The sequence below is a fragment of the Nanorana parkeri genome, unplaced genomic scaffold (assembly GCF_000935625.1).
Source record: "Nanorana parkeri isolate BGI_ZX_2015 unplaced genomic scaffold, ASM93562v1 scaffold1332, whole genome shotgun sequence".
Taxonomy (NCBI): domain Eukaryota; kingdom Metazoa; phylum Chordata; class Amphibia; order Anura; family Dicroglossidae; genus Nanorana; species Nanorana parkeri.
Genome location: NW_017307600.1, coordinates 449,721 through 472,215, shown reverse-complemented (window position 1 = coordinate 472,215; position 22,495 = coordinate 449,721). Strand labels below are relative to the sequence as shown.

Genomic DNA, 22,495 nt, shown 5'->3' with positions numbered 1-22,495 from the left:
TAAAGGGGTTCTAAACCCTCCGTTTTTTTGCCGATATCTACTGCTAGCAAGCAGTAGATATATGCAAAATGTTTTTTTTAAACGCTTTAACAGCGTTTTAAACTTACCCCGTTTTTGCCGCGTGCTCCCGCCCAAGAATCCGAAACTGCTCGGGCGGCCGCAAAGCATCTTGGGGTGGACGCATGCGCAGTTCGGATTTTTGGCCGGGAGACGAGCAGAGACACAAGGTAAGTCTATGGACAGCGTGCATCCACATGCAGACACCGTGGGACAGGAAGTGCCAGCAAGCACAGAGGAGTCAGCGCTGGATCGGAGAGCCGCCGTCCCACTGGAGGGACAGATGAAAACATCAGGAAAGAAGAAGATCGGATTAAGAGATATCATTAAAGGTAAGTGCTGACATTAACATTGAGGGGAGGGAATTATTTTTTGTGGCCCTAGAATTATTGCTCTCATTGCGACGTTCGCGGCGATATGTAACACGTGCAGCATAATTGGAGTAATCGTCGTTTGTGTGTGTAGGCGCCACTAACGCATTTTTTGCGCATCTATGTGGGGGTGGGGGACTTTAAATCATTTTTGTGGGTTTTTTTTGTTGTTTTGTGTGTACATTTTTATTTATTTTGTGAGCATGGTCTGCAAGACCCCTAATGTCACCTAGGGACCCCCAGAGAAGCTGTGCACAGATCTGCTTCATCAGCTTCTCTCCGGTTTCTGTATAGAGGAATGCGGAAGTGATGTAGTATACATCACTTCCTGCATTCAGAGACCGGGAGGAGAGCGGGTGCACAGAGGGGCCACATCGCCCGGCATGGATGGACGCCCGGGATCGCGGGGACGGCGGCGGGGACAGCGACCAGAGGTAAGGAGAGGAGGGGGGGCGCACCCTCACTTGAATCATACAAGCGATCAGGCGTCTTTACAGACGCCGGACCGCTTGTATGTAAACGGCCAGCGATCACTGGCCGTTTAAAATCCAGGCGGTTTCCCGCTTGTGCACGCCAGTGGGCGCGGGCACGAAGGACGTCTAAAGACGCCCACCCGCATCCAGGAGACTCCCGTCCGGCCGTCTTTCAACGATCGGCGGACGGGAGGTGGTTAATGTCACTTTAAGGGGCAGTAGACCGCTGGAGTGAAGGGGGATTGAAGCTGCAGGGAGCAGTCTAGCAGCCAGGTGGGGCTGAGGTTCAGGCAACTATAACGTCTTTATTTTAGACCCTGGAGAAAAACAAGCTCTTAACCCTTGCAGTGTGGGGGTATCTCCACAGCACGGGTTAATTTTGTAACTGTCCGGAGTTCAGCTTTAAGCTCTTTGTTTGTGTTTTACAGAATAATACAGAAAGATGTCCTCTTTTCCTTGTATTCCAGGATGTACTCCGGGTAGATCTGGTTTTTCTCAAACACCACAAAGACTGACGGGTTGCGGATGTTGTTCACACAGGAGTCATAACTCTTGGTGTCGTTGGATTTCTGAGGCGGGCGTTGCATTTTGGAATCCCCTACGACAAAGTCACCGACCAGCACACGAGCCACAAACATGGTGCGCCTCCCCTTAGAGGTGGGCGGGGAGTAGTTGTGGGAGTAGGACGCGTCCCTGGCGTAATAACTTCCTGCGTTGGAGAAATTTTACAAATATCAGACTCTGTGGGATAACAAAATGCATCCTCCTCCTGTGCAGAATATTGGGAGCTCCTGCTGCATGGTGTGAACAAAGCTTTATTTTATAGGCTCAGTCCTGTCCCGCTTTCTAAACCTCCCAACTATTCCTCATTTGGAGGGATTGTCCTTTTTTTTTTTGGAACCAGCTTCCTCTGGCCCTCTTTCCTCCTTATTTATCACAATTTTTTGTCTGATGTATAGACCTCTATTACAAAAATTCACTATTTAACTACTTACCAATCAAACATGTTATATTGCACTAAACCTCTAGCAATGAGAAAAGAACTGTTTAACCAATCATATTTTTCGTACTAATTCTTTTTCAAACTAGGGGCGTGGTAGGGGGTGTGTCCCTCTTTCTCATCACAGATAGTTGGATAATATGTCCACTATCATATATTCAGCTGGAGGAGTGTTTGCACACAGGGTGTACTCTTTACATTCTTCCACAGGCTATGAACAGTCAATTATGCACATATTCTTAACAAGTCATAAATGAGCTTTAAAACAAATCCTCACTGATGCAGGTACTGTGGAGCAATATATCCTCAAAATGCACAGCAGAAGCACTGGACTTATGTCCTTCTCTTAGCAACCCAGCAGTGGCTCCTCAGCTCACCCTGCTCTCCCTCCCAGCAGTGGCTCAACAGCTCAGTTCCCCCTGTTCCCCTCTCCCAGCAGTGACTGATCAATTCAATTCCCCCTGCTCTCCCCTCCCAGCAGTGATGCAGCAGCTCAGCACCCCCTTGTTTCCATCTTCCAGCAGTGACTCAGTACTTATCTACTTCCCCTGTTCCCCCCTCCTAGTAGTGACTCTGCACTTTTCTCCTCTCCTCTCTTCTTGTGTTCTTGCTCTGTAATTACATTTGAGATTAGAATGATGGGAGGCTGCTGAATCAACGTTAGGGGTGCATGGGAACTGAGCAGCTGTCCAATCTGGAGTTGAGCTTCAAGACTGACCTTGTCCGTATAGATCACCGTTCATGCCGCAGATACGCCAGTCAAAGTTGTCTCTGCAGATGGCGTCAATATTAGCGCTTTCCGTGGCATGAAACAGCTGGCGCTCATCCACAGCAATACCAGAATTTTTCTCCTTCATCTGATCCTTCTGCCTGAGACACAGGAAGCAACGTAATGAAGTCAGAATTATCCAAGGAAGAAGTACAGTTTCTTTATTTCCTTAAAACAATAAAATAATCTTTTACACTTGCACTGTTTAGCTTTACAATGTAACTCTTATCATTTATATGTTATATGATGAAACCATACCTATATGAACATGCACTATGCTGTGTGCTCTGTTTTCTTTGTCTTACTAATTTTGGTAGTCCGACCTAATTGCCTCTGGTTCTTTCCCAGTGTTTGGCCAGTTTTAGCGAGTGTTTCGTGCCACTGGCTGGTGAATAGCTGGTGTTGCTCTGAACAACACCAAAAACCCGTTGGCTTATACCAGTGACGTGCCGTGCCTTCTGTGCTGGGTGAGGCATCACCCAGCATGCCAAAGCTCTGCCCCGTCCCACCGAAGCTCCGCCCCATTGAAGCTCCACTCCCATCCCGTCAAAGCCCGCCCCCAGCTCAGTAACCAAGCTGTGTGGGGAAGAGGAAGGGAGGAGCCTCCCTGTCCCTCACTTGCTTGTCACTGGTGAGTCACTGGTAAGGCATCGAGATCGATGTCCTCACTGTTTTTTTTTATTGGACAGCTTGGACCAATGGCGCTTTGCCATTGGTCCAAGCCATCCACAGAGCTCACGCCTCTAACACAGTGTAGAGGCTGTTGCAGCTCTTGCCTCACCAAGTTAGGTTACACAAGCAGTGGGGAAGCCCGCTGCTGTGTAACCTAACTATCTGTCAAAAGCTGGATGCAGCGCTGCCTGTAATTAACAGGCAGCGCTCCGTCCATGACAGGTTACACAGTGGGGAGGCTTTCCCTGCTTTGTAACCTGTAACAAGCCGATCTGAATGGAGAAAAAGCGGTCAGCTTCAGACTTGAAGCTGACATCTTTTTTCTTCATAACACTAGGTGAGGCTCTGCCTCCCCTGACCGCACGTCCCTGGCTTATACTGCATAAGGCAGAGAGAAAAGCAGATCAAGTAGCTTTAAGCTGTTATATCTAAGACAGCTGACCATCAGTGCTCAGGGCTTGGGCAAGAACACTGAGTAAGCAGAAGCCTGGGTTTGTGGGAGAGTGGGAGGTCATTCTTTGCAACAGGGTTGAGCCAAATCATGGTAGGGCATCTGCTGTTGGGCAATGTATGTCTGGAGATTATATAAGCAGTTTGATTGAGCAGCAATGTAAGAGACCTACATCATTATTCATTAAGACATACAAATCAGAGTGTATTAATTTAGACAACAGGCAGAAATATTGCCCTGTGTTGGCTTTAGAGAGTGTTGCATGCCCTCGGCAACACCGAGACCCATTGGCTTATACTGTGCCAAACCACTGCAAGAGCTTGATGTGCTTCAACCCTATTTACAGTGCAAATGCAAACTCCCTTGGTGCCATTTTGCCTGCATAAGGCAGAAAGAAAAGTAGATGAAGTAGCTTTAAGCTGTTACATCTAAAACAGCTGACCATGTGTGTTCAGGGCTTGGGCGAGAACACTGAGTAAAAAGATGCCTAGGTTTGGGACTCCTATTGCAGTAGAGTGGGAGGTCATTTTTTGCAACCAGGTTCCTCTGCTACTGGGCAATGTGAATTGGTCGAATAATTCCACAACACTTAACTTGGGACACGAGTGTACACTAGAATAAGTATCGCCAGTAGTGGATACAAAGTAACGGGTGGCATACTGTCAGAAACCAGCTGCTTCCGCGCATGCGCCAAATCCCGGGTCTCGTACTACGCTTGCGCCCTGACGTCTCCTGTTCCTTGTTCTCAGTTCCTGTGATTATTGACCCGGATTGACTTAGACCTTGTTTGCCTGCAGCCTGCCCTTGAGCTCGGATTGTTTGACCATTCTTGCTTGCCAATGCCCTTGACCTCGGATTGCTTTACTGTACTGCCTTTGCCTCCTCGTTTTGTACCTTCTCTGCCTGCTCGGTGTGACCTCGGCCTGTCGACATTGGACTTCGGGATAACCCCAACCCTGCTGCAGAACCAGATATTCGGCTTGCACGGTGATAACACCACTGGCACTCGTGCCACTCTTGTCTGCCAGGACTCTGTCCCCACTACCAGAGTCCTTAGAACACGAGGTGCAAGGGAAGCCTCTTTCCACATCCAGTCTCCACACAGGTACGTGATACATACCCTCTAGGTTTCTGCCTGGGGACAGAAAGCAGACTGCTCAGGTTCTTGAGAATACATTCCCAGAGAGAAGTTGCAGTTTCTGCTCTTCTGTTAAAAGCTGAGAATAAAGAGTTGTTATTGAGCTCTTCTGTGTGTCATGGGTGTCATGTGTGGCCAAAAACATCTCTTACAGTGTGATCTCTCCACAGTTTCCGGACATCCAACAAATACCCCCACTTGGCTTGTGCTCCTCTCCTGGGAAACCTGCTACATCTGTCTTTAGGAATAGAACTATCCCTTGGATCTATGAAGGTAGAACACTGGTTTTTTTTTATTACATAGGGGCTGCTTGAGTCTTAAAGCCTTCCCCCGAGCTCTGTTAATTTGTAATAATAACTGTCAACATACCACTGATAGACCTGCCAGAGGGTGGGGTTCTGAATACGCCATAGTTTCTTCACTGTTTGACCGGAGACTGTCTTACTAAACATTTTGACGATGTTTGAGAACTCTGCACAAGTATTGTCTACAAGAACTGTCTGCAAGTTAAAAAAAAAAAATGTTTTCAGACTTATACATTCATATTTTATCTCAAGTAAGGTTTAGACTATATCTACCTGAAACTGGATGAGAATGTGGTTATATAATTTGACATGAAAATTGGTCTTAGTTGAGTTAATTTTTGAATAAATAAGTGTCCTTTCGGTCATACCTTATAACCAATGTCTGGCATGGCGTTCATGTCCCATTCCGCTGGGTAGTTTGAAGTCCTGAGAAGGGGATTTGATGGCTTTTGTTTTGAACGGCCTGCAGCAGCTTTGATGCTGCAAAATAAAAGCAAAGAATAGACGGGAGCCACCTCAACAATACCTGCTTTATTATTTCAGTATATTCAGATGGTCATTATGATATTTCTGTACTTATTACCTTCCTTTCAACATCTTCACTTTTCTAAAATTCTGGAAAATAGGTCTGCGTCGCACCTCCTCCTCCGTCTTCCTCTGCCTCATTTCTGAAGGTAAAAAAATTATCAGGCTAAAGAGAAAACACTTAAAGTCTTGTCAGGGTACCATGCACAGGCGTCCTCACGCCACATGCAGGTACCCACGCAGGATGACCAAATTAATATGCCCACACAGGATAGGGCTCTATGCACACAGTTTATTTGCTACACATCAACAAAACTACAAACCCCCTCAACCCCCCACAGGTTTAGCAGTGAAGTAATAAACCCACCGTTGGGGCAAACACACACCTACAGCCAGGGGGAAGCAACAAGGAGGGGTAACAGGCCTGCAGATATATGGCAGGCCTCATGATAAAAGAAGAGTGGTCAGGTACATGCCGGGTAGTTAACAGGAGGGCAGCAGCACAGTCCAGGAACAGGATCCAAGAGAGTGGTCGGGTAACAAGCCGGGTCGGTGACAGGTCTGCAGATAGGAAGCAGGGTTCAGGAAGCAGGGTTCAGGAAGCAGGGTTCAGGAAGCAGGGTTCAGGATGCAGGGTTCAGGTTTATGGGAATCAGTCAAGTGCAGGCGACGCAATACTGAGCCAGCTTCCTGACTGCAGGTAGGGCCTAAATACCCTCCCAGGAAGCACCAGGTGATGGGATGATCAGTCACAGCTGGGGCACACCCGCAGGTGAGTACTGGAGCTGCAGGTTCCTTACAGTCCCTGGCTGCTGGAGACACCCGCAGGCGAGCACAGGAACTGCAGGACCTGGCTCCAGCACCACCTGGGGGTGCTCTGGATCCTGACAAGTCTATATCCAGGCATTACCCAACTATACCCCCTAAACCTCCCCTTCTAGATCATGTCCCTGTGTTGCGCATATACAGTCATGGCCAAAAATATTGGCACCCCTGCATTTCTGTCAGATAATGCACCACTTTGCGCATGAAAATTGTTGCAATTACAAATGTTTCGGCATTCTCATGTTTATTTCTTTTGTTTGTATTGGTAAGACACAAAAACAGTTGAGAAAAAAAAAAGCCAAACCTGACACATTCCAAGCAAAACTCAAAAAATGGACTGGACAAAATGTTTGGCACCTTCTCCAAATTGAAAAAGAAATAATTGCATTCCAAGTCTGTGATGCTGCTGTAATTTGTAATTAAACTCACCTTTATCAATTAACAGGTGCTGACAATATAGAAATCAAACCAGCAACCAGTTAAAATGGTGAAAAATTGACTCAACCTTTCTGTTGTCTGTCTCTGTGTGCCACATGGAGCATGGAGAAGAGAAAGAGCAGCAAAGAATTGTCTGAGGATTTCAGAACAAAAATTGTGGAAAAGCATGGACAACCTCAAGGTTACAAGTCCATCTCCAGAGATCTTAATGTTCCTGCGTCCACTGTGCGCAGCATTGTCAAGAAGTTTACAGCCCATGGTACTGTAGGTGATCTCCCTGGACATGGAGGAAAGAGAACAATTGATCAAAGATTGCAACAAAGGACTGTTCAAATGGTGGATTAAGACCCTCGATCAACTTCCAGACAAATTCAAGCTGACCTTCAGGCACAGGGTACAACTGTGTCAGCTCGCACTATACAACTTTGAAAACAGATGTCATCAGCACACCAGCACGACGAAACTTTTAAGTCAGTGCGAATCCATTTATTGATAAATTTGCACTGACTTAAAAGTTTCGTCCTGCTGGTGTGCTGAGGATATCTGTTTTCAAAGTTGTTCTGTGTGCGGTGCCATCCGCATTCATTTCAAGCACCCATCAACACTTTGGGAGTGCTACAAGACCTATGGACATATGAGCTTGCACTATACGTCGCCATCTGAATGAAAAGGAACGCTATGGTAGGAGACCCAGGAGGACCCCACTGCTGACACAGAAACATAAAAAGCCAGATTGGAGATTCCTAAAACTTACCTGAGAAAGCCAAAATCCTTTAGGGAGAATGTGCTGTGGACAGACGAAACAAAATGACAGCTTTTTGGTAAAGCCCATCATTCTATTGTTTTCAGAAAAAGAAATGATGCCTTGAAAGATAAAAAATTCAGTCTCTACAGTCAAACATGGTGGAGGTTCACTGATGTTTTGGGGTTGCTTTGCTGCTTCATGCACTGGATGTCTTGACTGTGTGCATGGCATTATGAAATCTGAAGACTAGCAAAGAATTCTGGGGTGCAATGTAAGGCCCAGTGTCAGAAGATTGGGTCTCCATCAGAGGTCATGGGGCTTACAGCAGGACAGTGACCCAAAGCACACGTCAAAAAGCACCCAGAAATGGTTTCAGACAAAGCGCTGGAGAGTACTGGACTGGCCAGCAATGAGTCCAGATCTGAATCCCATAGAGCAGTGTTTCCCAACCCCCGGTACCATCAAATGGTAGCGGGCCGCACAGTCTCAGTGCGGTCCAGTCCTGCAATATGGGGCAGTGCAGGGTCCCGGTGTCCGAACACCGGGGCCCCGCATCCCCCCTCAGTGGGCCATGGTAAAATTATCAAACGTTGACCGGTCCGCGACGATAAAAAGGTTGGGGAGCACTGCCATAGAGCACCTGTGGAGAGATCTCAAAACAGCAGTTGGGAAAATAAACCCTTCCAATGTGAGAGACCGGCAGCAGTTGGTGAAAGAAGAGTGGTCCAAAATTCCTGTAGAGAGGTGTAAGAAACTTATTGATGGTTACAGGAAGTGATTGATTTTAGTTATTTTTTTCCAAGGGCTGTGCTACCAAATATAAATTCAGGGTGCCAATAATTTTGTCCGGTCCATTTTTGGAGTTTTACTTGGAATGTGTGAGATTTGCACAATACTAACAAAAGAAATAAACATGAGAATGCCTAAAAAATTGTAATTGCAACAATTTTACAATTTTCTGTGCAAAGTGGTGCATTGTCTGACTGAAATGCAGGGGTGCCAATAATTTTGGTGGCTACTGACAGAGAGCTGGTTTCTCACAATGGAGGGTGCCTTCTAAACAGACCAAATTGATAATGGTATGGCTGCGCTGTATTGTTTCCCTATTATTCGTATCCAGCTATTATACAATGGCATACTGTTAGGAGGAAACTTTGTGTAAACAAGCACGCCTAGGCTAGTCAAGGCTTATTCACCATTGACTACTGATGGCAATTCATGATGCAACGCTGCCACCTAGAGCTGTAAAAAGTGAAATACAGGTTGCATAGGCACTGATACAAGTCTTGAGGGGTTTCACTTTGACCAAGGAAAGGACATAACGGCCAACAAAGGACTTTGAGAGAGACTGGAACCAGAAGCCATTTTCCTGAGAACGCTTAATTGCCACGATATCCTGTTCGAAGAAGGAATTTGCAACTGGAAGCTAAATATTTTAGTGTTTCCATTCTTAGATAACCATTACATGCACTAGAAAGGATAGTAAGTAGGTGCATGTGTATGTATGTTTGTTTGTAGAAGCCTGTATGTATGTTTGATTTTTCTTTAACTAAGTTTGTGCATGCTGCATTTTTGCCAAGTAATGTACTTTAAATGCTACTAGGTCAGTTTCCTTGAGCTTTACTGCAAGAACAGACAACAAAATAGAAATTAAAGTTTTGCCAAGCAGTACATTTGGGCTCGTCCTTTGGATAAGCTTTATATTTTGGTCTTTGGCATCTGTAGTTCCAAAGGAAAACATTTGGGGCTTAGTCCGGGATCTGTAGTTACAAAGCAAACATTTGGGGCTCAGCCCGGGATTTGTAGCCAAGCAAAACAGTTCCAGCATTCGTTTTTTCTTTTACCCTGCAGTGAGAAACATTTTTTATGCATCCCTGTGAAATCATCACCAACCTTGTAAAATTCCCGCAGGAGCAGATCCTAGGAGGTCAGCTCCTTATGTCATGCTCCCAGAACTTAATCCCCCTTTAGCCCTTTACCTATATAGCGTATGGGCTGGATCTTGGGAGTCAAGGCAGCAGCAGTATTGTTTTGGTGGGAAAGAAATCAGTGTATGCATTTGGGGAGTGACAGAGATTAATAGGGATAAGTGGAGTATTGTAGTCTAGCAGGGTAGAACTGGGTAGGTAGGACAATACTGGTAGAGATTTTATTCAGTGGAGGCACAGCGTAGCCAGCCCAGACAGGAAGCTAGATTTCTTGATAAACAGGTACTTTCACGCACTTGCAACCTTTTTAAAGGCATAAAACATGGTGAAATGCGTGCGGAATATTTTTTTTTAATTTTGTCTCATTTACACCAGTGCGCTGCAGTACCATTTTTCTGAATGGCACCATAGCTACACATGGTAACGCACTACAGTGCAGTGTGCGCTGCTCTGAAGGGAATGGCACATACATAATTTTTGGTCTCTAAGACTCTAAGGCCCCATTCACACTTAAAAATGGGGCAGATTGCATAAGTCCTAAGAACTGAGACTCATGCAAACAGCTGCAGAGGGAGGTGCTGTACAACACAATGACAGCTGACAGCACCCCCCGCTGTTCACAGCTGTTTGCATGTAATCACCCATGTGGGCAATTGCCCCTGAATACAAGCAGTCTGCATTTTGTGGTGATCATCCACAGGTAATCGCAGCATGTGCATGTCAAAGTCTCACAGAGCAATGCAATCCGTCCCATTCGCAAGTGTCCTTTAACTTTGACTTGTTTGAGGTAGAGAAAGGAAGAGATGAAATTCGAGAGCTTAGGGCTGCCGTCATAATTACGGAGACCATGGAAACTAGGGATGCACCGATACCAGTATCCAAGTGTGGTGTATGTATTGTTTTTTAGAGGAAACTGTCCCAAAACACTAAAAAAAAGAGCTATCTATAATTGGTATCAGTGAGTACTTGGGGAAAAGTTTCGGTACTTGAACTCTTAAAAAGTATCAGTACTTTTGGTCTTTAAAAAATGGTATTGGTGCATCCCAAATGGAAACCATGAATACCTATTGCTCTGTCACTCTACAGCTACTGTATGTGCTATAAAATGATTTTCTGCTTAATACACAGGTGCATTTTGCTTGTCTCTTATGAGTAAGGTGGTGGTCACCTTGGCAGTTGATGATGTAGTTCCGCTTTCCAGCAGTGAACGGGATGGTCCCACCGGGGTTATGGAAGTAAATGGTTTCCAAGTCTGATGAACAAATGGAGGAACTCGCGTTCTTTGTGTTCTAGAAGAGAAAGGTGACAGTCATTGAATTGTATTGTGAAGCACATTTATACATTCAGACAGCCTTAATGTAGGATATACAGTATATCTTTGGAATGTATTATTGATTGCTCTATAGATTAAACCAGTATTGACACAAAGTTGTTATATTAGTTGGTTGGTTGTAGCTATTAAGATGAAACAAAAGTAGTTTTTTGGTTAAAGTGACCTTGTACGACTTTCAACTGCTTTACCTATATACTAGCAATGTTTTGTTTGGTGTGCACTGCCTATGGTGCATGTATGACCATGTACACTCTCTCTCCACTTTTGCCATCTGTTAGATCCTGGAATCTGGGATAATGTAACTCGAATGTGCAGTCACATTATCAGTGGCTTCCTAATGGCTGAAGGGAGATGATATCGGTTCACAAGACATGATGAGGAAGCTGGTACCAGTAACGGTACCAGCAAGAGCTTCAACTGCCTTCCCCAAAACAGTTTCACTTCAATGTGTCCCTGTCACCACAGGGTCACTTACGTACACCTTGCAGGCGAGAGAAGAGGCGGAAATGTCTCTACTGTTAAAAAAAGCAGTTTCTGAAAGCACTGTTTGAACTAGATTAGGGCCCTCTTATTTATAGAGTAAGAAGCCAGCAGCTTCTAATACAAGACAGAACGGGTAGAGACATTTTTCAAGATTAGCATTTGTTGATAGTAATTTAAAAATGTTTAATTTTTATCCTTAAAAAATGTTATGGCTATTTTCTTGTAATACTATCCCTGCCTTTGACACAAAGCTAAAAGTGTATTATTTGAAAGACAACAACTTTTACAAAGCCACAATAGGACAGGGAGAAACCAAGCAGGTTCATACTTAACCCCTTCATGACTGAGGCCTTAAACAGAGTCCCGGCGGCAAAAGTCGCCGGGAGTCTGTTTACACAGCCCCGATGCTGGCGACGTACACGTACGTCGTCAGTCACGAAGGGGTTAAGAAATGAAAATAAGAGTGCATTATTTCACATAAAGAAGTGACATAAGACATAGTGACATATTGGAAAGACTCAATGCACACTATGTAGCCAGCTTTAGTAGGCCGCAGTTTAGGAGGGAGACACCAGGCAGGTTTTAATCAAGAAATCAAAATTAGAGTGTATTATTTAGCTGAAAAAAGACTAAAATATTGTACTGACTCCATAAACAGTATACAGGCACCTTTAGTAGACCATATTTTAAACAGGACACATACCAGTCAGTTTTTTTAAATTATTATTATAATATTACAATTATTATTGTAGTGACTATGTGCACAATATTTAAACACTTTTACTAGTTCCATTTTGAATAGTACAGACACTAGCCAGCTTTCCATCAAAAAACAACATTAAAAATGTCTCTGAATTGAGAAAGCTGGTCGGATGTCCAGTGAAACGTCTTCAAGAAAAATACAGCAAGTCCAGTTGCTTTGACTTATTATTTACACATATACCATGACCTGGATGAATGAGAACCTTCACAGACAACATTAAAAATATTTATTTTGCTGAAAAAAGGCCATTGAAATATTGTAGTGAGTTTGTGCATAGTATTTAAGCACTTGTACTAGGCTGCATTTTAAACAGGACTAACACCAGCCATTAAAAAAATTCAACATTAGAGTATATTTATAAACACATGTAAACCGCTGGGACTCTGTTTAAAGGGGCATGCTGCCAGCGAGGTATAACATACGTTGGTGGCAGTGAGAGGGTTAAATTAAAAGCTGGCTGATGTGGGTCCTGTTGAAAAAGCAATGTGGTTCAAGTGTGCAAAGACTGTGCATGTACTCACTAAAAGATTTTATGTTATGTTTCTTTTCAGCAAAATAAATACACTCTGATAATTTTTTTTCTTTTATTCAAAGCCAGCTTGTGTGGGTCCTGTTGAAGAAACAGCCTAGTGAAAGTGAAATGTCTATATTTACATTGAGTCACAGACACATTGGGGGAAATTTATCAAAACTGGAGAAGAAAAAAACTAGAGCAGCTGCCCTTGTCAACCAATTAGCTTCTCACTTCAATTTGTTCAGTTAAGATTTGAAAATGAAAGAGAGAAGCTGATTGGTTGCCATGCACAGCTGCTACAGACTTTGTCTGCTGTATAAAGCTGAGGGACATTCCTTCACTGCAGTGTAGGTAGAGACTACACTGTCACAGTGGCTAGCTCCAAGGATTGAGTGAGTATCACTGTTTTTTCCTCCCTAGACCAAAACGAGCACTTAACCCTTGCAGTGAGGGGGTAGCCCCACTGCAAGAGTTAATAACAAATCAACTTGAGTGTAGCCCCAGGGTTAAAATAGTCAAACTAGAAAAAAGTGGTACATGCATGAATCTATAACCAGCCTTTATAGCAGGGAGCACATTGGGAAGGCTTCTAGTTTGACTATTTTTGGTTTGGGGGATGCACTGGGGTCCCAGCGTGCATTTTTGGTTGCTGGGCCCCCAGTGCGTCCCTGCACCTTATTAGGAGGAGTAGGCTACCTCCAGGTACACCTGCATGCAATCTATCGACTTCATTAATATGCTCACACTTGGAGACTCAGATACATAGAGTTAGGACCACACTTTGCAGAGGTACCTTGGCGCGACAGTGTGGCTTCTACATATTTTTGGCCAAAAGTTTGTGCAACTAAAACCTTTGATTTTAACGCATACTGTTGACAGGGCTACTTGTTTGGTTGCAGGCTGGCTGGCAGGTTGAGGCCGGGGAATTTTTGTGTTTTGTATTGCATTTTTAACAGGACTCACACCAGGCAGTTTTTAATTTTAAAAAATCAATATTAGTAGACATTAAACCGCAAACCATTATTATAGCCTTACTGAAAGCAAAAAAAATTAAAACATGAAATAAAAAAGTACCCCCCAAAAAAAGCTGTCCAGCAGTCAACAGCAACTAACACACAAATATATTTCTCCCTGCAAACACTCTGTAATTTTCCTTAATCTGCAACAGGACTGTCCGTCACACGGTGTAGCTGTAACACAATGTAAATATGTATGTTTTCGGCAATTACCAGCTGCATCTAACTCTCCCTGGAAAGACAATGGGGAGAATGTATGAAAACTGGAGCAGAGAGAATCTGGAGCAGTTGCCCATGGCAACCAATCATCATCTCTCTTCAGATTGTTCAATTAAGCTTTGTAAATTAAAGATAGAAGCTGATTGGTTGCCATGCAATCTGCTCCAAATTTTGTCTGCTCCGGTTTTGATAAATTCCCCTTAATGAAAGGAACTTACTAAGACTATAATTGCTACTTCTAAGCCACCTGACCTCAGTTCAGAGGGCGGGTAGTGCATTATTGGAAATTTGGTTGCCATAGTTGCAAACGACCACATTCATTTTCTCCAACTGTTAACTACTTTGGTTCAGGTTCTGTTAATGGTCTACCCAAACCCAAAGCTCATTTGCCATTTGCTTTTATGTTCTCTATCTCTAATTGAATCTTCTGATAGCCACCTGAACACAGCAGAAATAATCCTTTTAATAAAATGATAATAAAGTAATAATAATTTCACTTACAGAATGCTCACACTTGGTCCAGGTGCCAAACTCATCCTTCCAGTACCAAATCCACTCAGTGGTCAGAACATATTCCTCCGGTTGATTGACCGATGACGGGGTGGAGAGTCTGCGGACCTGCTTATCACCAGCTTTCATGGTCTGGAAATCAACTGATCTGTAGCTGTGATAAAAAGAAGGAGGCAGCTGCTGACCAGGAAGTGAAGAGATCTTCCCAACAGGAAAACCAAAATCTCACAATGGTGAGATGTCCCTGGAGTATTTTGTGTCTCTGCCCCTCCCACAATGGAAGGATTTCCCTGCAGTATTTTGTGTCTCTGCCCCTCCCACAATGGTGAGATTTCCCCCCAGTAGTTTGTGTCTCTGCTCCTCTCACAATGGTGAGCTTCCCCCCAGTAGTTTGTGTCTCTGCCCCTCCCACAATGATGAGATTTCCCCCCAGTAGTTTGTGTCTTTGCCCCTCCTACAATGATGAGATTTTTCAGCAGTAATTTGTGTCTCTACCCCTCCCACAATGATGAGATTTTCCCCCAGTAGTTTGTGTCTCTGCCCCTCCCACAATGGTGACATTTACCCTTAGTAGTTTTATTTACCTAATAAAATTAGCATTGTGTAAACTAGGGATGCACCGATACTTGTAGTCATTACCTGCCCCACGGCTTCCTGATTGGCCAGGAAGCCGTCTCCATGCTCCCTCGTCACCAAGTGACGAGGGAGCATGGAGACAGCTTCCTGGCTAATCGGGAAGCCGGGCGCTGAGTCATTACACGCCGCCCGGCTTTCGTAATGGGACTTCCGGCATCGGTATACGGTATCGGCAAGTATAGGTGAAAAAAATACCGGTACTCGATACCGAAAAACCAGTATCGGTGCATCCCTAGTGTAAACCAGGATTTAATTTTACATTCTGACCCCACAGACTGAGGGGCTCCTACCTGGCATTGTTAGGATCACTATAAGCCATTTCAATGTCCTCCATATTTTGAAAGTCGGCCCATTCACTTCCATTAAACTCTTGCCAGCGGTATGGTAAGTAGTAGTGCATATTGGGGCACGTATCTGTCAGCCAAGAAAAACACTGACTATTATCTCTGGCACAATAATATTCCAAATCTCATATTTTTAGACTCAATTCATCGTGCTATACATGATGTTTTCTTAGTCATAACAATAGTTATATGCAGCTATGTGACTGCTATTTCAACTGTCACTGTGAATAATAACAATTGTTATGATTTAGTAGAAGCTTAGTGAATTGAGCCATACGTTGCTTAATTGTATTTATTCTCATTTACCTCCCAGCTTGCAAAACTTCCAAATATAAGTGAGGCAAATTTCTGGTGTTTTCTCTGTCGACACTAAAATGAAAGCACAAGGGAAGAAAAAAATTGGTGATTTTGATATTTGAAATACTGATTATTATTTAAAGAGAAGAAATCTTCCCCCGGCAGCAATTACTTTGCATCACTAGATACCCTCACTCTTCCAGGGTGCAATGATGCTGGATGACTGGAAGACTGAAGACATACTGTGAGTGCAGGGTACCCTAAGGTGGACCTCGCATTAGCTCTATGCACTCACCATATAATAATGCAGAGAGCAGCATTGATGTTGTGAAGTCAGTGCTGCTCTCTGCACCATCGAGGACTGTCCACAGCCCAGGGAAGAGACAGAAGACCCAGCATATCTGGAAAAAGTAAGTGTAGCCTCAGGGTTAATTATACCTGTCCAGGTCTTGTGTGGCAAAGGGACTTGTGGGGTTAGTAGTGTGGAGAAAGGGAGAGACAATGTTAATTCAAGCAGATAAAACTACAGCTCCCAGGAGACTTTACAGTCTGGGGGAGGTATGGACTCTGCCCCCTCTGGGAGCAGGAGGGGAACATCCGAGACACTGGAAGTGACAGGGCCTCCTGCTGATTTATCATCCCAGGGAGAGTGAGAGACCTGGTGGTGATCACCACTGTAAGTGCTGAGTAATAGCTGAAAAGTACAGCTTCTAACCAGCTTGGTTAAACCCCACAGAGCCCTGGTGAGATACCACAGGGCTCTATATGGTCTCCCCGGGGCTTTGCTGGGTCTCACCAAGGCTCTGTGGGGGGCCTGGAGTATAAAGTTGGGTTCAACATAGTCCTTTTAAAGGAAAGTTCCCATTCAGTAAATGCTGTGTGCCTGGTTGGTAAGCTGACACTTTTGATTCAAAACTTGAATTCACTGTCCCAAAACAAGAACAATTAACTAGCATTCCAACAATTTGACTTATTGATTTTGGGGCTGCTTAGGGTCCTTTCTGCCACATGCTGATGCCTTGGCCCAGGCATCTTGCAGCACAAAGACTTCCTCCAAGGGAGAAGCCCCATGGGAGATAGAGAGTTCTGGCAGGTGTTCCAAAATATTTATCACCTTCCTCCAGCCAAACCTCAGGGATTGGCCAGTGAGCCTGCTCAGGGAATGGTCAGAGCCAGATGCATTTTCATAATCTGAGTATTGATCCTCCCGCACTGTATGCTGAGATCCCAACCCAGCAACAGGTAGAATCAATCAATCCACTCGACCTATGCTGGGCACACACCTTACAACCATCGCAAGACTTTTGTTTTGCGATGGTTGTAAGGTACTTTAAAAAAACGTACGATCTGCCCATCTTAGACAGGCAGATCGTACTTGCGATGATCGCAAGCCGCTCCCCCCCGAGGGGCGGGCTTCCGATGACCGCAATGCCGAACAGGCAGTGTGCGCCCGTTCGGCATTGTGGCCGGCCCAGCCCGGCTTTTATCTTACGAACATGTTTGAAAACCCGCCGAGCATCGTACGGTGTTCGGCAGGTTTTCGAACATGTTTGTAAGTTAAAAGTCGTGCGACCTTACAGTAGTAGAGGTCGCACGGCTTCCACACACCTTACGATAATCGTACGATCGTGGGATTTCCCGCGATTATCGTACGATTAGCGCAAGGTGTGTGGGGACCTTTAGGGAAACCTGCAGATCTCAGAGCAATCAGCACCCAGACTGATTACAGTCTAGATATAACACTAAATTTAATAGCAACATAGCAGAGGGCACTACACATATAACTTCAAATGAATATGGATGTGAATCTACTTGTCATGTTGACATTCGGTTTTCACTAAACACAGAATGTGCATTTAATTTCTTGTATGTTTAAACTGGGAGGTTCCCAGGTGTTTTATATACCTTATATGATAATTAGAGTAATATCAGTACCTTCATTTTTTCTTTCCATGCTACTGCCGTCTGAGTCCTGAGAATCATCTCTTTTTCTTGGCCTTCTTCCCCCTATGTCTCTTGTCTTGTGTCGAGCCTCCCTGGCCTCATTATTAGCCACCCGTCGAGGTACCTGGTGCCTCTCATCGTGTTTCAGATCGCAGAGCATCTGGAAGTTCTCGATGGTCATTTGGCTCATCCAACGGCATTTGAGCATTATTTTGGATTCCAGCAGATTGTGCGATTTATCACAGAAATAGCTGTAGCAGGATCCTCCCGTGAAGTATCTGCACATGTGGAGACGCTTGCAATCCTCTCCTTGGTCACAGCTGTCATGGACATATTTTGGACAGTCCTGGAAAGGAATAGATATCAGGGGTAGAATTAGTACAACTGTAATAAATATTGGATAGAGGTCATTATTCTGCTAAAGTAGATGTAACCCTAACCGGATGACATTTAGTTTGTTCTGTACACTTTTTTTCAGCCTTTTCCCCATCTCAGTGCTGCTGATTTTCTGCAGCTTCTTCTCTCTACATGCACTTGCTGCAGTGTCAGCTTCACATGATCTGGACATCACACCCAAAGGCATCTAATGCAGTGCAATGAGTGTTGTACGGTAGTAAGAAAACTATTCTGCGGTTTCATTGTAAACTGTTATGTCCTGCGTGGGCAGGTTAGGCCTTGTTCACACCACCACCACGCGTCCGATCGCACTGCGAGTGGGGGGGGGGCGTGGAAGCTGTGCCATTGAATTCAATGCACCGCCACGCCCACTCCCACCCCAAAAAGCGGGGGGAAGTTTCTCAGCGATCGCGGTGCGTTCCAGCAGCTGCCGCTCTGGAACGCACGCGCTTTTGGTGTAAACAAGGCCTTACTGCCTGTTAACAGCCGCACATAAACGCAACACAGCAGGAGGTTGCATGGCATACTGTCCAAGCCAATGCACGCAGATCCTTAGATTCAGGTATTGACACATCATACAAAATTATTTTGTGGAATACAAAACAAACAACACAAAGTATGCAAACCTTCTACAGTAGCAGATGGCAAGCACTCTTTGTTTGCAAGAATACATTGTCTTGGCTTAACCTGCTCCTTCCAAAATGCTCCTTCTTCCGTATAGACAGGGTCCAATGCTTTCTGCTACAACAGGATCTTGAATAGATTGCCTCATGATAACTTCAAAATATCATCTTTATAAGGAACTTACAATCTAAGACTAATGACTTTAGCAGCCAATGAAACGCAAGCTTTTAAAGCTAACCTCAAGCCAGAACTCTTTTATTTTTGCTGGGGAAATCAAGGGGTGACATACTTCCCTCTACCTTTCCCCCCACTCATGGTTTACCTTCCTTTTGTCCTTTGCCACTCTAATTGCTGGGACAAAAAGGAAAGACCCTCTGCACTAAATTGATATGGTCAGAGTGTGTCCAATGCTAAGACCTGACCGCAGAGGCCAGCCCTGGTGTCTAGTGGTTGGTTGCTCTGGCACTCTACTCTGCATTGTGGGGTGTAATAGAGAAGTATCACCTGAAGTACCACATATTTCACTTGCCAATGAAAGGTGAGTATCAGCAATTAGGTTCCTTTTATAGAAGAAGAGTTAGTATGCCTATCAGTGTGGCCTGCGGCAACTCCGATCATTGACCAGAGCTGCACGGACTACAGAAGTGTAGTATCAAGCATACTTCCAGGTGTGCCGGAAGCATTTGCCTCCTCTTTACAGCTCCAAAGAGACACCTCAGTGACATGGCAGCCAGCAAATTAAACCACAGTGCACAACGGGGAAACTCAGACATGCAATGGGTTGGATCCTAAAGATTCTTTGGCTGGTGAAGCCCCACAATAATGAAGACTGGAGTCACTGGCTAGGGGACTGGAGCGACTGGCCAGAGGAATGGAGTCACTGACAAGAGGACTGGAGTTATTGGCCTGAAGACTGGAGAGGGTGGCCATAGGACAGGAGTCACTGGCCAGAGGACTGGAGTTATTGGCCAGAAGACTATAGTTACTGGCCAGAAGACTATAGTTACTGGCCAGAGGACTGGAGTTACTGGCCAGAGGACTAGAGTCACTGGCCAGCGGATTGGAGTTACTGGTCAGAGGACTGGTGTCACTGGCCAGCAGACTGATGAATATTATTAATTCTTTTTGGGTGATGGAGTCACTTTAAAGAAACATTTCACTCCTTTGCTGATATGTACCCGCTAATAGAATTAGTAACAGTTGGTATGTCCTGGACACACCCCGTCGGCGTATAGTTTTGGTAAACAAACAACAACTTTCTTCGGTGATGTATAATAGTTCATTGACAGGGCTGGGTCTCCCACAGACGTAAGTGGCCCTGCTTTTGAGGCAAATAAATAAAACTCTGGCAATCGTCATGGAATTATATTCATGTAGACAGGAAGATACTTAATATGCCAGTATACAAATAAGAAGGTCAACAGGTATATGACTCATTTTAAGCCGTCTATTGGAAAGTGACAACTGACAGTTCATCTTTTGTGTCAACAAGCCACACAGAGGCAGATTTCAGAAAGTGAAGCACCTGCCCTGCCCTTGATCACATTGCTTCACCAAAGTCTTCCTTTAGACTGAGTGAATAGGAAGCACATGCGGGAAAGCAGTTCTTTCCTTTTCTTTATAGAAACTTTTCCCTTAACATTATTCTGCATAGGAGGGAGCAGTGGGTGCACACTGGGACAGGGGGGAAGATCCATGTACTATGAGGGCTTCTGACATTTTCTTTGTGCTTACTCCTGCTTCATATGGAAGTCCTACACAACTAGATCCACTCCTTGACAATGCAAGTGATGCTTATATTGCGTATAAAATTGCTACACAAGCCATTTTGCAATTCATTGTTATAAAAATGTACTTTTTCAGTCTAAAGCCGCTGTAATTTTTTTTAAACTGTTCAAAGCATTTAATACAATATGGTTACCTGGAGGCATTCTGTACACATATGGTATGGAATGCTCCCAGAAATGTAATTTCATGCTGGTGTGATGGGCTCACTGATTTTCCCAGAAGCCTGCACTACAAGTAAAACTTTAGATATCCCCTGCAATAGGGATTTGGTAAGATACTCCCAAAAGGGTTATCTACATCTACAAGGATGCAGACCCTGCAACTTTCCTCATCAGAACTCATATAAAAGAATAAACAATACTAAATGGGGCTTTTAATGTGTCATCTGCAGAATGTAAAGGAACACAACCAGACATATGATAACTAGAGGGGCACTGAAATGGAAATTTCAAAACCGAAATAAAAAAAATTGTGAGGCCGAAACCGAAATTGTTTTTTATTTACATTTTTTCAAATTTTTCAACTATTTTATTTGTATTTATTTTTTATAAACTTTTTATTTTTTATATTTATTTTTATTTTTGAATTAAATTTTTATTAAATATTTTAATGTTTTACTTGACTTTTAGGGGCTTTGAGGAAATATTAGGGGTCTAAACACTGATATTTCCCTATTAAAATAGAAAAAGAGATTGAGGACACAAAGTCCTCTATCTCTTTTTCTGTATCCCCTGTTATCAATGAACAGGAATCCTCTATGAGTGTTCCTGTTCATTCATAACATGAGAACAGAGTATGTTTACTATAACTACAATCATGAATGAACAGGAGGTGATGTAGAGGGGATGTAGATCACTTCCCATTCATTTATAATTGAGGATATAGTAACCATACTCTGTCCTCAATTATTTACAAACACTGTAAACACTGAGTGTTTGTACCTCGCTCCCATCTCTGACAGCTATCACAGGAGGCTGAGCGAGCGGTGCAGGAGTAGAGCTCAGCCTCTTGTGACAGTGCGGGCTGTCTCCGCCCACACCGCGCTCTGTGGACTGTGACAGGAGGCTGAGCGGTGTGGAGGAGAGACGCTGGCCGCTCACGGCACTTTCCTCCCGCAGCGCTCGGCCGGCTGTTACACTTTCTCACCTCCCCGCTGGGACACAGAGCAGCACCCAGCGGGGAGGAAAGAAAACAGAGATGCGCCGATGTATGGCTAAATGCCGAAAGTGCCATTTTCGGCCGATATGTTTCGGCCGATATTTGGGTGCATCCCTAATAATAACAACTCATAAATCACATGTTTGAAATAATTTAAAATTACATCCTATTTCAAAACATAGAAAATGTACATATAAAAAATATTTAAAAAATATGTTCCCCACCCTCTCTGTCTCCTGGGTGGTGAGGGACGTTCCCTGGATGTGTGGACTCATTCACCACTAAGCTCCCAGAAAATGGTATCTATGTATTTATATTGTGTTGTGGATGTCTATTTAAGTTTTGAATGTTTTGTTAGTTGAGTTTACTTAGATGTAACCACTTGTGTATTTATTTACCATGTAAATATTATAGCTTGCCCCTGATCTTCCTGAAGAAGCTTTAGCGAAACGCATAGAAGGCTGGATCCATTACACATTTATAAAGGACCTGATGATGAACATGATGATCAATGAATATGTTTAGTGTACTGTTATGAAGAAATTGGTGATAAAAAGAGTGTAGAGTTGATATCCGCCCACCCGCCCGTTGTAAATAAACGGACAGATGGCAAGCTCACTATGGGGCGCCGTAAGTATAAATTTTTTCCTGCTCACGAGCGCTCCTGCGAACAGAAAACACTGCTACTTGTAAACAGCCTTTAACAGCTGTTACATAAAAGTGCTCGGGCGGCTCTGTAGCCATCTGTCCGCTTGTACGGTGCCCACCACCCC

General features: G+C 44.2%; 1 protein-coding gene across 1 annotated transcript; it reads right to left on the bottom strand.

Annotated features, from left to right (window-relative positions):
* Positions 1-1,323: 1,323 nt before the first annotated feature.
* Positions 1,324-18,042, bottom strand: LOC108797763 (poly [ADP-ribose] polymerase 12-like). The gene is made up of 10 exons (XM_018569417.1): positions 17,748-18,042; positions 15,822-15,884; positions 15,462-15,585; positions 14,527-14,689; positions 10,866-10,986; positions 5,820-5,904; positions 5,605-5,716; positions 5,301-5,431; positions 2,620-2,771; positions 1,324-1,610 (listed from the first exon to the last, which is right to left on the bottom strand). Exons 1-10 carry the CDS (start codon positions 18,040-18,042, stop codon positions 1,324-1,326), a joined length of 1,533 nt encoding a protein of 510 aa, XP_018424919.1.
* Between the last annotated feature and the right edge of the window lie 4,453 nt (positions 18,043-22,495).

Excerpts from the sequence above, each read along its gene's own strand:
- LOC108797763 (XM_018569417.1), bottom strand. The coding sequence starts at position 18,042 with ATGTGCAGATACTTCACGGGAGGATCCTGCTACAGCTATTTCTGTGAT. Across the intron at positions 5,905-10,865 it reads CTACATCATCAACTGCCAAG|AAATGAGGCAGAGGAAGACG; the intron begins GTGACCACCACC and ends TTTTACCTTCAG. Across the intron at positions 1,611-2,619 it reads CGGTGATCTATACGGACAAG|GAAGTTATTACGCCAGGGAC; the intron begins GTCAGTCTTGAA and ends TCTCCAACGCAG.